The sequence below is a fragment of the Fulmarus glacialis genome, unplaced genomic scaffold (assembly GCF_000690835.1).
Source record: "Fulmarus glacialis isolate BGI_N327 unplaced genomic scaffold, ASM69083v1 scaffold32305, whole genome shotgun sequence".
Classification (NCBI taxonomy): Eukaryota; Metazoa; Chordata; class Aves; order Procellariiformes; family Procellariidae; genus Fulmarus; species Fulmarus glacialis.
This window is the reverse complement of record NW_009215453.1, coordinates 10,277-26,656: the sequence shown is the minus strand read 5'-3', so window position 1 is coordinate 26,656 and position 16,380 is coordinate 10,277. Positions and strand designations below refer to the sequence as shown.

The window sequence follows — 16,380 nt, the reverse complement described above, 5'->3', positions numbered from 1 at the left end:
GCACCTTGTGAGCTGGTCAAGCAAACAGTTTCATTCATCAGCACAAATTCATTATCGTGTCGATCTTAATGGGTATTTGTTTTCCCTTCAGTACTAATACACTGCAGTAGTAATCTTCTTTCAGGTCAAAACCGTATCACAAAAGGCTGTTAGTGAAGCTGATACTTACATTAGATCTACATTGACAACAGAACATTAATAGCACTTGAACTATGTATGTCCACAGGAAATAGAAAGCAAAATATGACATTACAGAAGGTGCCTTTCCCCTGACTTCCCAACGGCTGGTGGTGGCCTTCCAGCCACGCAAAATGTCAGGCTGTGTTATTCCAATAAAGAGCAGCATTACGTACCACATAGTATTTGGTTTGCCCTTAATCTTTATAGTTTGCCCACCTCATGGATATGGGATGCCTCTGTTGTAAGGACGGCCTTTAGTAGTGCTGATATAACCTTAGCTCAATCTCACTGGTGTCTTGAAACTGCTGTTACTTAATACCATGGCCTCTTGCTTGCTGTTGGGCAGTGCAGAATGGCACAGTCCAACTTGTCCCTCTGGAGTAAGCTCAGACAGCTGGAGCTATTACCCACCTCTGGTGTATGTTAATCCCAAAACTGATCGGAGGAAAGGTGGGATTGGGAAGGGACTTTACAGAAGGCATCTCAAACTTGTGAGATATATTTCCTTCTGCTGCCATAAGAATAAAACAATAACTGTTTGTTACTTTTTTGCCCTATAGGAAATCTGAGACCCATATGGCTCCTCCTGTTAACTGCTCAATGCTGGCAAAGTGGAAAGAACAAAAGTGAAAATTTTTGACTTTGTGAAAACCTCTGAAAAACACAAATACGTAGTGCAAGCACGGAGGGGATTGCTTAAAGGTGAAAAGCAAAAAAAGCAGAGAGGCCCAGATGGAGGGCCTCTCTCCGACCAAAGAGATGGCAAAGAACAGGCTCCCTTTGTCCAGGAAGCTAGCTAAAGAGATCTTCAAAACAGCAAGTGAAGTCTTGCAGTGACTTAGGAAACTGCAGAACTGGCTGGGGGTTGCGGGCTGCAGAAGAAATACTGTTAGAAATACTGAACGGCACTGGGAGGTGTGATCCATGAAAGCTGTGTTTGTTCTACACATCCTTCTCTTGACGTCCCGCTATATCATGTCAGCTGTAAGCTTCGTCGGCTCCAGGGTAGACTTTGGAAGCAGTCTACCACTGGAACACTCTTCAGCAGCACCTTTGCATGGCGGTGAAAGCAGCGGGGTGGGGGAAACAGTGTTCTGAGCTGATGTGTGTGGGTACTGTGCTGTTTGAGCCCCCAGCCCTCCTGCCTGGCATCATGAAGAAAGGCTGCAGCGAGCTGCTCAGCTGAAATGTTCCCTGGTACTTTAGAGAACACCCTGCCCACTCACACTGCTGAAGCATTTGAACTCGTAGAATAATGAAGCTGGTGATGAGACTTGAAGAAACTGAAGTTAGTGTGCCTCTGCCCTGGTGGCCCCTGTTGTTTTATTGATCTTTATGTGCATGACAGCCTATTTAATAGATCTTCCTGAGTCCCTGACCTGTGCTGGTGCACTAGCCTAAACAGTGAGCCTGTCTGCTGTGCTTCCAGGAATTCCTGAAAGTGCGTGCTGGGCAAAACAAGCCCTACACATCAACACACAGCCTTCCATTCCTGTCCTGATCAAGCCTCCGAAGAGTTGCTGATTTCCCTGTCAATACATTAACATCCAGTGGTCTCCTTTAAGAAGAAAACAAAACCAAAAGAACCACTAATAAAGGCAAAACGCAGTCCTTTGTAGCATGAAATAGAAAGACTATGTGGCCTTCCAGATCAGAGTGCTTTGCTACCCTTTGCAGACCATGCCAAGTAGTTAAAAGGCTTAGGTAGGGCATGTGTCTAAAAGGGGCACGTAGAGGTGATTGTCTCTCTTGTAGCTGTCTGGCCCTTGCAGACACGTACATGCTCTGTGTGACCCTTAACATTTGAGGAAAGCGTTGCTTTGGCTGCCTTAAACCTTCTAACCAGCACTTACTGTCTGTGCTTCAGTCTTCCAGATGCAATCATCGCTATAGTTTTGAAAGCTGCTTAAGCGTTAGTTGTGAGCTTTTTGGTTCCCTTACGCTCTAGATTTCTAATCAAGGTCTTCATCACCTATGTAGGTGGTAAAGGTAGTTCCTCCTTGAATGCACGTTTTGTTGGCTGTGCTAGCAAGTCAGGCTGTGTAAGTAGAGAATGCTGGGCAGGCTTGAAGATGTAATCATTGTGAACTGCTGTAAACCATATGTTTTAGGCACATCTAGCACAGATTTCAGACTGGCCTTTGTGCATAGTGAAGGGAAGTACATCTTTCTGGACATGATTTTGGAACGTGTATGTAAGGACAGCTAGTGGAAGTATGGATTTCATTGAGTGTTGTGTGGCACAGGCATGCCTACCCATAGGGCTATCAGTAGGTGATAACCTTTACAACTCTTACTAAAAGTGACTTGACTTTTTAACAGCAATGCATATCAATTGCAACAGCTGTTGAGCCACTGTACTAGGATGCTCGGCCACCAACAGATTTGTAACTATGGAGGCAGCCAGAGAGCAGGTAGCCATTCGGTCTTGAATGGGTGGTGAAGGTCTCCTTGGTCTGCCACTGCCACGCCACCATTGTGGCCACTCTGTGCGAGTGTCTTCAGCTGTGCTGTATGAGCGACACAGGTTTTTGCCAGAAATGGTGCTATACCATTCTGTTTTAAGAAAAATCCTTCCTGAAGCACTGTCTTGTTGTCCTCATTTTCCGCTTTGTTTCTGACTACTTTTTCCTTCTCTCGATGCCTCTGCAGGGAAGGGCAAAGGAAGTTGTGGTTGTTGCAATAACTGCAGTCAAAGCTTGCTGGTAACACAGCTGCTGCCTTGCAAAACTGCAGCTCTCCACTGGTGAAACGTCCAAATATGCTTGTAAAAACTGCTTTGTGTGTCTGCCTCTCAGCCCTGTAGTGTAAAGTACCTAAAGTTTTGTTAGGAGTTTGAAAATAATGCTTATTCGTGTTCGCTGCTTCCCCTCTGCCCCCTCAGAAAACAAAATGGGAGATCAAGTATGTGAAAGACTTATGAGATGCTCTAGGTTTTGATGCCTAGGTGTGCTCTGCAGTGAGGTCTGGGTGGCTTCCTCTGGCTGTCCCGTCGTGCTTTGGGGGAGCAGCAGCACTCTGTGCAGCAGAGACTGGGGAGTACCCAGCTAAGGAATTTCTTTGGAGAAAATAGCTCCTCCCCTTTCTGTTTTCCTTGCACAGAAACACGTATTACACAGAAGTGGGGTGTTCACTTAAATGTGGCTTTTAAACATTGGTTACCTCAAAATGAGATGCTTGGTATTCTTATTTGCTTTGAAGTATATCTTCCAACATAAATGAACTCTGAGCTCAGACAAATAACCTTGTGCAGTGTCAGAAGGAAATAGCTGTTAGTGAAGCTGGGTTTGAAAAAAAAAAAACAACCAACAAAACAAACCATCAGAAAGCGGTCCGTGAAAAAGAGCCCTTCTCTTTCAATAAAGCACATGGATTGATTGTCCCTATAACTGAAGCTGGTTTTGAAATTAATTGCTTGACATCTGCAAATGGATATTTAATCTTTTTTCCAGCTAGTGATGGTGAGTCCAACTTCAGAGCAGTATGACAGTTTGCTCCGGCAGATGTCAGAGAGAATTGATGAGGGATGCGGGGAGACCATCTATGTCATTGGTCAAGGATCGGGTGAGTATAGCTTCCTCAGGAAAACAACAGAAAACATAAAAATTATAAGAAAAACCTAGTTCATCTCACTGGGCTGCTGCTGAAGGTAGTACTTACTTCTCCAGAATAACTTGGAAACCTCCATAAAGTATAGTAGAACATGTGGGACAGATTCTTTTATTTTATTCCTGCCAGCAACTGTCTTATGTAGTGGAGCGAAACATATTTTTTTGTGCAAAATCATACAAGTTCTTTTTGGAAATAAGGCATAAGTTGTCTGGGCACACCAGGAAAAGACAAAGGATCTGAAATTATAATAACAGTTTTAGTACAGATGTCCTCAATGTCTGGTGGAGGTCTTATTCTGTCTGGTTTTGTTCACTTCTCCATTGTAAGTAACAGTATTTTTACCCCACAGCCAAAATACATGCTGCTGACTTACTTTATTAGTGTGTGTCTGTACTACGGAGAGAAAGGTTTTCCTTTTCTCAGCATGAGGCCTTTATTGTCACGTTAACTCGGGTGTGACTGCAGTCATTTGCTTTTGCAGATTTTAGCAGTTAGCATGGGTTACCTTTTTGTTCTTTTTCACAATTTGAATATTTGCATCCGATGCTGGTAAAATAATACTGAACATGGCCTTGCTTTGAAATTGAAATTTCTTTTCTGAATACAAAAAATGGGTATCATGATACCTATGGGTATCATAAGGCTAAAGGCATATTTCAAATATATTAGATACCTGCTGGATATCAAATTGTTGTGATCAGACATCCTACTAGTTACTACGTTTGAGGAAGCATACGAAACCGGTGTCGTCAGTGCCAGGGTTGGCTGAGATAATGGAGAGAGAGAGTTGTGTTACCTCAAAACTGTGTGCTTTTTGGGTTTTCTTGGTTTCTTGTGAAGCAGCCAATGTAGAAGAGAAGCCAGGATTAGATGACCAGTTGTCATGCAGCCATTATCACAGGGATAATGCTCTTGTGTCCAAGTGAGCTTCCCATGTGTAGTCTGAATCCTTGATGTTTGGGATAACCACATCTGCAGGGAAGATCTAGCTAGTCGGGCTAGTAACTGCTTTCTCTTCTAGGATACCTTGTGAGGGTGTTAACTGGTGGTTGTTGCAATGATGTACTTGGAAGTAGGCATTTGTTTCTTAAAATATGAGCTAGAACTTCTGACTTCATTTCGGATTACTGCATAGTCGGGGAAGATGGGGATCTTTTCTGTAAATTGGAAACAATAGCCAACTGAAAATAAATCTTGATCCCTGCCACCATCCCTCCTTCTCATTCACTTTGAGTGTCTATGATTTTGATCATCATGAATACCCAACTCAGATGACTGAGAGCGAGTGAAGACTGCCTGGTGGCTCACTGCATCAGTAGTGACCCTTCCCTTTCTCCCTTGGCTCTTACCCTCTCCTGTCCCCTACTTCTCATTCCCCTTCTATGTCGCAAGACCCCAGCTGTGGTGCTTTTTGTTTTCCCCAGCATCTCAACAGCTTCTCAGCCAGCTTATGAGCTAGGTTGGAAATCACCCAGCAGCTCGACTTGTTGTAGAGCTGTGCAGTAGTTAAAATGCTGATTAGTTCGTGCAAACTGCAGTTACTGCTTACCAGCTGATGAGTCAGCCATGTGTATGAATGCACACACAGCAATAGCTTTGGTCATCCAGGTGCTATGTGGCTCTCCACCTTTGTTTGTTGCTTTTTTTTCACCAACAGAGGAGATTCTGGCCTGAAATCTGTGCAGCTTCTCAGCACCTGGGTTAGGAGAGAAGCTGAAAGCTGTGGTGGCATTTAAACTGTCTAGATAGTTGCCACTGGCTTGCTCTGTCAGCTCTTTGCTTGGGTGGGCTGTTCAGAGGCAGCAGTGCCTCCTTGGTTTTTTCTGGTCTCATGTGTTGTCAGCATTTCTTTCAAGTGCCAGGACGAAGGCAGTGAGACATGCCAAAAACATTGTTTTAACTGGAGTACGTGGGGGCTGAAGAAATTGCTGTGCAGGCCAGACTTGCAGAAAATGTGCACTTGGGATGTGGTTTTATAAAATAAGCTGATTGTTTAAATTGGTCCCACATTCACTGGTTAATTGTGGTGATATTTCAATCAGACCTTTCCTTTTGTTAATGCTTTTCCCTTTATTGCAATGCGAGAGGAGATGTTTTATCTGACTGCAGGAAATTGCACGCAAAGTACCTTCAGCATGTGAAGTAAGGGAATTGCACAGAAATGTGTCTTTCTTGCCAATCCCTAAGTATTTGCCTGTAGAAATTGTGAAGAAAACTCCTCTAGATGAAAGATGGTACTTTTCTAGTATCTTTTAAGACTTGGAGTGAAGACCGTTCTTTTTTATTTTGGGCGAAGGGTGCTTATTCTGTGTACATGTCTGACATCTCCAGTCCACATATAAATCCCAATCGGTGTAAAAGTCCCAGGCAGAATGACATTGCTGTTGCAAGGTGGTGCTCACTGACTGTCCTTTGTCTCCTGAACATCATACTAGATGGGACTGAATATGGTCTGAGCGAGGCAGACATGGAAGCATCCTATGCCACATTGAAGAGCATGGCAGAGCAAATTGAGGCAGATGTGATCCTCCTGCGGGAACACCAGGAGGCAGGGGGCAAGGTGCGCGACTACCTCGTTCGAAAACGTGTAGGTGACAACGACTTCCTGGAGGTCAGGTGAGGAGCCGGGTGGAGACAGGGTTAGTCAGCAGCCCAGCTGCATTTTTACCATGTGAGCAGTCCGTGATGCTGAGCCAGCAACGCTGATTCGAGTCTGGGTGTTGTAGCTACGCAACAAAGGGAATTGAGCTTGACCACTCCTTGCTAATAAAATCGCCTTTTTGTTGTTGTTGCTGTCTCTTTTGTGAATGAACTGTTTGTGGAGGTTTGCCTGTGTTTAGCTGAGGGCTGTTGCTGTCTGGGTGACAGGTTTGCAGGTTGGGGATCTTTTGTGGGCTGGAATCCCAGTAGGGAGTCACATGTGCACGTGTGTCTGTATGCGTGTGCATATACGCATGCTGCTGGAATACAACACTTTTGACTAAGGGTTCAGTTCTATTCCAAGACTGTGATGATCCAAGTCACCTTTTAATGGACATATAATAGCTTGTGTAACATGTCTTGCGAGTCTGCCCTGAGCTGGATGGAATGGGTTTCCAACATTTACCAACAGCCATAATAGCCACCTTTATCAGAAACAAGGAAGGAGATTGCTGTAGGAGAGGGTTTTCCCCTAAAACGTTTCATTGTTGTTTGAGCTTTTCTGGGAACAGCAATTTAAATTTCTGTGCTCTCCCTAGCAGCTGGTGCTATTGCAACATGAGGAATATGAGAAAGGCAGAAGTATTCTAGACCAAGTTGGGATTTAGTCTTTCTTTTGAATTGCCACAGTGTATATGTTGGATTGCAGAGCCTGGGGGTTGGAAGAGAGATATTCTGTATGGCATCAAGCGATGTCAGGCTCCGCTGACTGCGTTCTGGACACCAGTGACATGTTCCCACAATCTTCCACATCCCCGTCCTCATAGTCTGGGATCTCCGCTGTTAACTAATAACTGTGAAAGAATCTCTGCTCTGCTGGTGAAGGTCTAACATTTTTGAATCTCTGAAGGTTAGGGAGAAAAAGCTAGTTATTTGCAGGAGCAGTGCTGTTTGGGGTTTTTTTGATTGCTTGTTTGTTTCTTCAGGTATCAGATTTTACCAGGTTCCTTCTTCCTTTCCCCTCCAGGGTTGCAGTGGTTGGCAATGTGGATGCAGGAAAGAGCACGTTACTAGGTGTCTTGACACATGGCGAATTAGACAATGGCCGAGGCTTTGCTCGACAAAAGCTCTTCCGCCATAAGCATGAGATTGAGTCAGGCCGCACCAGCAGCGTGGGCAATGACATTCTGGGCTTCGACAGTGAGGGCAACGTGGTGAACAAGCCCGACAGCCACGGTGGCAGCTTGGAATGGACAAAGATCTGTGAGAAATCCACCAAGGTCATTACTTTCATTGACCTGGCTGGTCATGAAAAGTACCTGAAAACCACCGTCTTTGGCATGACCGGCCATTTACCTGACTTCTGCATGCTTATGGTAGGTAGCAAGAAAGATGTGTGGTACCAGCAGGAGCAGGGCTGTTCACAACTTTAACAGCCTCAACTTCTTTCCTATTGCAAAGTTCCTGTGGGGTTGTGGAGGGAGGCAGCATCCCCCAGAGGTGGAGAGCAGCACCACTGTGGATATCTAGCCAGGGCTCTGAGGCAAGTGCCCCAGGACTGTCAGTTTCAGACAGACCTTGAAATGGTTCTTGAAAATTGAAAGATCTCTAAACTCCAGAACACCTTCCTAAAATTGAGGAGCAATGAGTTCTTAGCCAGCGTCCAATAGAATTTGAAATGAAATGGGTCTGCTCATACAGTCCCAATGATGTGCCTACAACCTAATCACAGCCTACTGCATGTCTGACACAAGACCTTCTCTGTAACCCAGCTCACTGCAGGAGGAACATTTACATCACCGTATCTTGTATCCCTGGTGTAGGTTGGCAGTAACGCTGGCATTGTTGGAATGACCAAGGAGCACCTGGGCCTGGCGCTTGCACTTAACGTTCCCGTCTTCGTTGTGGTGACCAAGATCGACATGTGCCCTGCCAACATCCTGCAAGGTGAGTCCTACAAGCTCTCTCCAGGGCTGTTTCTTACCTCTGTATGTGCTGTTGTCCTCTGCCTGGGTTGAGGAATTACTGCTGGAGGAAATTTATCTGCTTTATCTGGTTTTGACTGCATCTTAAACACCTTCCAGAAATCTGTCCTTTTCCCTTGCCCATTTTGCAGGCAGTTCACTCATAGTCACCATTTCAAAATTACCCGAGTTGGGGGACTCAGCTGGGCCACCCGAAGGTATTTGCTACAGGATTTTCCTTAACTGAGCTCTAATGGGAGAAGCATACAGTTGGGGTTGTGGCTTTGTTTTCTCGCTGGGTATTTAAACCTGCAAGGAAAGTCTAGAAGGTCTCTTGAAAGCTGCTTTCCTCCTTGCCCACAGTTTGAGTGTGATCTTAAGCTGTGATCAAACCTGTTCTCCAGCAGCCGTTAGGTGAAGGGGCAGCTGCTTGTTACATCCTGCTCACCTGGGCACTTCTCAGATATGCTGGCATAACTACAGCAGCTCCTTCCCCTGTCTGAACAACCAACCAACACTTAATAAATCATGGTTCAAAGCAGCTGCATATGTGGGCTATGGTAGCAGGACTGGACTAGACACAAGCGGGAATGGCAGTGAGCAGCAGGGGCTAGCGACTTTTTTGTTCAGCAGCAGTTAAAGCAGCCCCTCTAACCCCAGCAGTGTCCCTTTAACCTATGCTTGACATTTTTTAAGGCTGTGACCAACCTTGAAAGTTCTCTTGATGTGGTTCTCACACCTTCAGGAACATGATGTGGTTAATTGGAGCAACGGTTTTTTTGATAATCAGTCCTAAGAATCAGGAAAGTGAATGTTCCTGGTACTATCTGTGGTTAGTTCATTATTGTAAAAATCCTAAATATGTTTCAGGTAAACAGACACGTGTGGTCAGAAGATAATCTTAATGTCTCTATAATAGATGTTTGGCAAGTAAATGTAAGGCCCAACCATAAGATAATGACTGGGAAGGAAGGGGAACATTTGGCTCGGGGTGAGGAGAGAAGAGCTGCTCTTGGGAGAAGCCACTCCTGTGTCATGTTCTGTTTAAATTAAATAGACACAGATTTGGCTCAAGTGTATCTGTGAAGAGCAGATGGCATGATTAGATGTTTGTGTTTCTGTATCCAAAACATTACTTTCCCATAGGCAATCATTTGTTGACAAAAAACATCTAATTGGATGACAATTGTAGAATGTAAATTATTTGCTCTTTTAAGCCCTTGCTAGCCTTTTTTCTTTGTCATTTATTGTAAGGCACTTTGCAGGAGGCTGATGTTAGTGCATCAGGTAATGCCCCTGCTGGCTGATAGATATGAGCCTGAGAAAATAAATTTAAAAGAGGCAAAAGATCAAAGTCGGGAGCCATGAGATTTGTCCCAAAATATTTATTTCTGGATCTGGTCCACCTACACTGTCCTAGTCTGTGATGGTGATCTTTACCTCTTTCATGCTTCTCTAACCTTCTAGGGCAGGTTGATGCCAGGGAAAGTGTGTTGAGGTTTGTTTGGTCAAAATTGATTTCTAATTCACACATTCTCAAATATTTCAATTCCTGAGTGCTGCTGGTTTTCATTGAATTCAATATGAAAAATCCTTTATAAGAAGAGGAAATACCTTGTAACTACTTAAAGCTACTTAATAGACAGCTATAAAATGTCTACTTCACAGCATTGCACTTGCAGATGCAGACATGTTTGTCTGTTCATGTATGGTGTCGCTTGGCAACAGGCTAGCCGGCATGAAATGGAAGATGGAATGGCTCCTAAGTCCCACCTGGGCTGCAGCAAACTCAGTCTCACTCATGCACCTTTAGCCATCTTCTCCTGTCTATTTGTGGCAAGAGCACCAGTCTCCCTTCGGGGAGAAACCCCACAAAAGCGATTTGTAAGGAGGGGAGATGCTGCCCTAACAATATTCATTTCACCCTTTAAGAAACCCTGAAGCTGTTACAGCGACTGCTGAAGTCCCCAGGGTGCAGGAAGATTCCCGTGCTGGTTCAGAGCAAGGATGATGTCATTGTAACAGCCTCCAACTTCAGCTCAGAGAGGTAACGGGAGTAGAGGAGAGTCATTTCTCTTTCGATCCTATTTGGAGACTGGGTGAGAAGATTCAGAAAGAGAGTTCCATTGTCTAGATGTGTGAAGGTTGCATCTGCCGTGTGGTGTGTTGATTCCATAAGCATGTGTTGATTCTGAGATTGACCTGCTTGTGTTCCCCTCTCTGAGACAGAAATGAGAGGCTGCTTCTGGGCAGTCTGCAGAAGATGGCAGGGTATTCGGCTTCCTTCAATCCTGGAACCTTACACTTATTCCTGAATGTCATTAGAAGGCAGAGGCAACGTTGCAGGTTTTCAAAGATGGGGTGTTGTGCATCTGACTGCTTGCCAGGCTCTCCCTTCCTAGCACTGTGTATTGAATTCAGTCCCAATCCCTACACGTAGAATTCCAGGCAGGGAGGTGAACTAACTCCATTTTCATCAATTTTGCTTTACAGGATGTGCCCGATTTTCCAGATTTCAAATGTCACCGGGGAGAACCTAGATTTGCTGAAGATGTTTCTTAATCTCTTGTCTCCACGGACCAGTTACAGGGAAGAAGAGCCAGCAGAGTTCCAGATAGATGATACTTACTCTGTCCCGGTAAGGGGCCTGGTATTTGGAAGAATTTTCTGCTCCCTCTTTTAGGTTGAAGAAGGCATCTTCTCTAGAGAGGGGAGTTCTAGAGCTCTTCTGCTAGCATGGTTGAGTAACCCCAATTACTGTTTTTTCTTTTTTTCGCGTAGGGTGTAGGAACAGTTGTGTCTGGGACGACACTGAGAGGCCTAATCAAGCTAAATGACACCCTGCTGCTGGGGCCGGATCCCCTTGGCAACTTCCTACCTATTGCTGTCAAATCCATCCACCGCAAGAGGATGCCTGTCAAAGAAGTGCGGGGAGGCCAGACTGCCTCCTTTGCTTTGAAAAAGGTGAGGTTATCTGCTCTAGACTCCCAGAACAGGAATGACCCTCATAATTTTAAAGTGCTTTTGGAGTTCAGCTGCAATCAGACTGCTTCTGCAAACCTCAGCTGCCTCATTTCACAGCACATTAAAATCCCATAGAACCTCTGTGGGTCCTATGTCCCGCTTGCTCCACCTGACAGCTGCCAGGTAATAGCAATGGGACCCAAGGTAATGAGGAACAGCGTTGGAGATGTGTAACAAAGCAGAGGCATTGCAAGAGAAGTCTCCTCTTGTGCTGCAACTGCATTAGTGGCCTAGGCAGGGTATTTACACTATTCCTTTCAACTTGTAGGACCAGCTGTATGATTTGGGGTTTAAAAATTAGCAAAATTTGACACGATTCCTCTGGTGAAAGGTTTCTGCCAATAGAAACTGTGCTGATTTAAGGGGATATAGTTTAAGCTATACCAAACTTCATGTGTTCAGTGTTAACATCACGCTTTTGGAGAGATCATCTGCTTGGATAACGTGCAACCAGGATGTATGTTTTGCTTTTAAAGGATCAGTGAGTTAAAACTTCTTTGTCAGTGTCCAGCATTCCCAGCACTCTAACTAAAGCTTCCTTAGAAGCTTCAGCTGAATTTGATTTTTGCAACCTTTGCATAACATCATTACATACAGCTAAACAGCTCTGGCTTTGCCTTTTTGAGCATGAGTTAGTATCTGTGAAATCTCTTAGGATCCTTCTGTATGCAGTCAGCCAGAGAAGCAAATTTCTTCCCTGGAGAATCACACTAAGGTTTTTTGTGTCTCTGCTTTTCAGATCAAGCGTTCTTCCATCCGGAAAGGCATGGTAATGGTGTCACCCCGCCTGAATCCACAAGCATCGTGGGAGTTTGAAGCAGAGATTCTGGTGCTCCATCACCCCACCACCATCAGCCCACGATATCAGGCCATGGGTATGTGTCTCAGTGTTGTCTCATCTTTGTTTCCCAGTGGTAAGAGCTTATATCAGCTCTGGCCTGAGATCATTTTTCTCCTGATGGCTCTGTCAGCCTGAATATAAGCCATAGTTCCTGGTTTGACCTTTCCCAGCAATGCATTAGGGAGAGAGGAGGGAGCTGACAGAGGAGGGTGGTGAAGGCTGTAGGTAAAAAGGAGCTGTGTGACTCCAAGTGTACTTGGAGCCTGCCTGAGCCAGATCTCTATAGTGCAGAGATTCTTCAGCTTCAAATGCCGACTGAGAGACTCATTTTAGGTCCTGCACTCTAGCCTGGCTGCTTGGCATGTAGGATTCTGTTGAGGATGCTTCAGGAAAGTCTCCATTTGAAGGCAACTGTTCTAGCTTATATGTGTTTTCTCTTTGAGGACTGAACAAAGGCAGCCGTGTGACCTGTATAGTCTATGGTACACAGTAGGCTTTTGCATTCCAAACTCAGCGCTGTTAGCTGTCAGGTAGCAAGAGCTGCCTTAGATGTCTGTCTGAAGCTTATTCCGCTAATGGCACTGGCTGTTGAAAGCCTTTGTGCATTACATTCACAGTGCATTGTGGCAGCATCCGTCAGACGGCCACGATTCTCAGCATGGACAAGGACTGCCTGCGGACGGGGGACAAAGCCACCGTGCACTTTCGCTTTATCAAAACCCCGGAATATTTGCATATAGACCAGCGTCTGGTCTTCCGTGAAGGCCGCACCAAAGCTGTGGGTACCATCACAAAGGTAAAGGCTGAAGAGTCCAACTTTTTTTTGCCCATTATCTTCTTTTGGCGCTGAGAAGCCAGCAGGAGAATCCGGATAGCTCTGAAAAATTGAGGGAAGAGGCCATCCTTCGATCACAAACGTCAGCCCCGACATGGGTTGCAGATGACCAATGTGCTTTGTCGTGTGGTGGGTCTTAGCTGGTGTGAATGAGGGAATGCAAAGGTGGGGGGTGAGCCAGGTGCCTCTGGTTCTTATGGCTCGGTCTCTTTCTGACAGCTTGTAGCTAGTCCCTTTGAGTCATGTTGTGGAGGGCTGAGTGTCACCTCAGCCAAGTGGCCCTTTCCACCCTGTAAAGGTTCTTGAGGGCAGCTCAGGGGCCTAGATTTCTTTGAGCAGCTGCTGCTGCATTCTTCTCCCGATGGCTATTGGTATCAATTCTCTCAAAGCTTTTTGTTAAAAAGCAGCATTGAACCTTGCCATATTGGCCTAGCTATTTTAATGCTGATTTTGGCCTCTCCCGTTGTAATTTGCAGTTACTCCAGACCACCAATAACTCGCCAATGAACTCCAAGCCACAGCAGATCAAGATGCAGTCAACAAAGAAGGGAGCCGTTACGAAACGAGAGGATGGTGTTCCCCCAGCTGGGATGGCAGCTGGAGGCCCACCAGCTGGGGACGAGGCCCCCTCAACAGCCGCAGCGCCACTGACACCTACTGCCCTGCAACCATTGGTAAGTGAGGAAAATATCATGTCTGTCCTAGCTGTTTGCGTCCTGGTTTCATCTGTTGGAGGAAGGGCACTCTAAAGCATGAGCATTATCCCCTCATACCCTTGAACTTACCTTGGGACTCAATGTGCAACAGAAACAAATAGAAATATAAGTAGTTTCACAGCAGAAATCAGAATTCTCTGATGACTGGATGACTCCTCATGGCTGACCTTTCAGCAGCTAGCAGCTTAGGGTCCTGGGACAATTCGGGTTGGACTTCAGGAAGTGTCTAGTCTAACCTCCTGCTCTAAGTAGGATTAGCTGTGAGGTCAGACGAGATTGCTCAGGGTTTTATCCAGTCATGTCTTGAAAACCTCCAGGGAGGAAGACGCACAACCTCCCTTGGCAACCTGTTTCGCTACTTGACTGTGCTCACGGTGAAGAAGCGTCTCCATATACCCAGTAGCTAAACTGGTGAAGCATCTAACAACCAATCACAGAATGGGTCTCTGCTGTCTGAATGAGAGATAGAACATGCCTACACTAGAGAAAATTACAACCTAAGTAGTAGTATGAGACACAGGTCATCTGCCCTGTCAAGGAGGGAGGATGGAGACGTCCAAGGAGGAGGAAAGGCTTAACTCTTTTGAGAGAATTTTATCCAGGTTTTGTTGGTTAGGACTTCTCAGCTCAGCTTGTCCGAAAAGGATACCTAGCCTTTCTGGGCTGAAAGGAATGGAAACTTAACTCTAACTGCAGGCTTTGGGAGCTATTTATTAGTTTTATTACATGGGCCTTCTCATTTTAGTGTACTTACCTAGTAAGCGAAAGGTTCAGGAACTGACTCTGTCAGGAGACCTGGTCAGTGTTCCCCCTCTTAATTTTAGCTATCTTAGCTATTCTCTTGAGCCAGGCTGGCTGCTGAAAGAGGGCCCTCTGGCAGGAGTTCTCTCCCTTTGCCTATGCCTGTGGCTTCTTACTGATCCCCCATCTCCTTGTCTTGTTGTAGTGTCACTGTGGTTGTAAGTAGTGCTCCCAGCTTGCTCTTTGTTTTGTCTCTCCCCCTGAGAGTTTGTATTGCTTTTGTTCTTGCTTACCTCTGCCTTTCTCTCCTTGCTGCCCTCCCCTCAGCCTGCGCTGGATGAAGAGCCCCACATCCGTGAGGGCAATAAGGTATTTGGCTGCTTTAAAAGAGAACAGTGGGCTTGATGGCCTGAGGCTGGGAACACGGTCGGGTTAGCAAGAGAGCCCTGGTAGGGGCAGGGGGCTCTCCTTCCATTGTGCTCAAAGCCAAGGGAGCCTGAGGCCTCAATTTCCCAGATGCCGAGTGCCATGGCACCTGCTGACTCTCATGGGACTGAAGCATTCAGAAAATTGGGAAATCGGGTCCTCCCCAGCTTGAAGGGCTGAAGATGGTGTATCTGTCTCTCCTTCTTCCTTCATGGTGTGTCTATCATCTGCCTTGTCTCCTTCCTGCAGTGGTAGGAAGCTGATCAGTCACAACTGCCCTCCCGCTGTCTGGATGTGTGTGTAATCCATCTGAAGTCCTGCAGTGTTGATACTCAGAGGTCACTGCGCACTGAAGTGTATCTTCTTGTTTTTCAGTCAAAAGTCGGAGGAGGAGGCCGGCGACGTGGGGGTCAGCGCCATAAAGTGAAGTCTCAGGGAGCCTGTGTGACTCCTGCCAGTGGCTGCTGAATTTCTTACTCCTCCTCCTTCTGAGGAATTCGTCCCCTTCCCTTCATTTCTTATCCAAAAGATCCAGAGCAGCTTAAACCAAAACCCATCCCAGCTGATTGGCTGCAGAAGAATCGTCCCTCCTCCCTGAAGGAAGTGATGGAGAGGAGCATAATTTATAAGCTAATGAAGGTGGTAAGACACACAGAACTGAGTAACTGACACCTTCCTCCTCCCCTTATCGACACATTTTTGTACATCATGGGCTTAGTTTTTATTCTTATTAGTTTTTATTATATTTTGTGTGCATGAAGATGAGAGTCTGGATAGAACTGCAAAGAGCCAGTTAGCTGCCTCCCCTCCTCCCTCACCCCATTCTGTCCACAGGACTTGCTGCTCTCCTCCTATTTGCTGTCTCAGATCCAGGGGTTATCAAACGCCTGAAATTTCAGACTTGCAAAGGTAAAAACAGGTTGCTTAGGATGGCTCCATAGGACGTTGTTTCCTCACCACTGTGGCCCCGTGCCAAATATGTTTCTGGATTCCCTCCGTCTTAAACTATTTCTAAGTGGGTTTAATTTAGTGTTGTAGTGACTGACGTTTGAAGGAGATGGTAAAAAAGTTCATCAGTTGGAGATCTAAATGGGAAACAAGTTGGAAAGCAGTTCTTGATGTTAAGTTGAGGAATCCTATACTAAATGTCCTTGTGAAATATGTTGATAGCACTTACGATTTTAATTAGAGACAGAATTAAATGGGCAGTCATTTGCCCATCCTGTTCCCCTTCCCATCATGCTGCTTTTCCTACTGTTTGTTCAGTGCACATTGGAGCAAATCTAACCTGCCTCTCAAGGCTGCGGCAGCTTAATTGACAGTATTAAGAATACAGTGCAGGAACACTCGGTCCGTCCCTTGAGCCAGAGAAAGCCTTCTCACCTTGACGGACAGAGGTCA

The 16,380-nt window shown here is 45.6% G+C and overlaps 1 protein-coding gene across 1 annotated transcript; it reads left to right on the top strand.

Moving 5' to 3' along the window:
• Positions 1-3,638: 3,638 nt before the first annotated feature.
• Positions 3,639-16,022, top strand: GTPBP1 (GTP binding protein 1). The gene is made up of 11 exons (XM_009578950.1): positions 3,639-3,744; positions 6,228-6,408; positions 7,460-7,808; positions 8,256-8,379; positions 10,329-10,443; positions 10,890-11,034; positions 11,178-11,360; positions 12,160-12,295; positions 12,879-13,057; positions 13,573-13,770; positions 15,355-16,022. The coding sequence occupies exons 1-11, from the start codon at positions 3,639-3,641 to the stop codon at positions 15,445-15,447; spliced, it is 1,809 nt and encodes a 602-aa protein (XP_009577245.1). The 3' UTR covers positions 15,448-16,022.
• The last annotated feature ends 358 nt before the right edge of the window (positions 16,023-16,380 follow it).

Bases quoted from the DNA above. Each gene is read 5' to 3' on its own strand.
- GTPBP1 (XM_009578950.1), top strand. From the start codon at position 3,639: ATGGTGAGTCCAACTTCAGAGCAGTATGACAGTTTGCTCCGGCAGATG. The intron at 11,035-11,177 runs GTAAGGGGCCTG...TTTTTCGCGTAG, and splicing joins ATGATACTTACTCTGTCCCG to GGTGTAGGAACAGTTGTGTC. The intron at 12,296-12,878 runs GTATGTGTCTCA...TTACATTCACAG, and splicing joins CCCACGATATCAGGCCATGG to TGCATTGTGGCAGCATCCGT.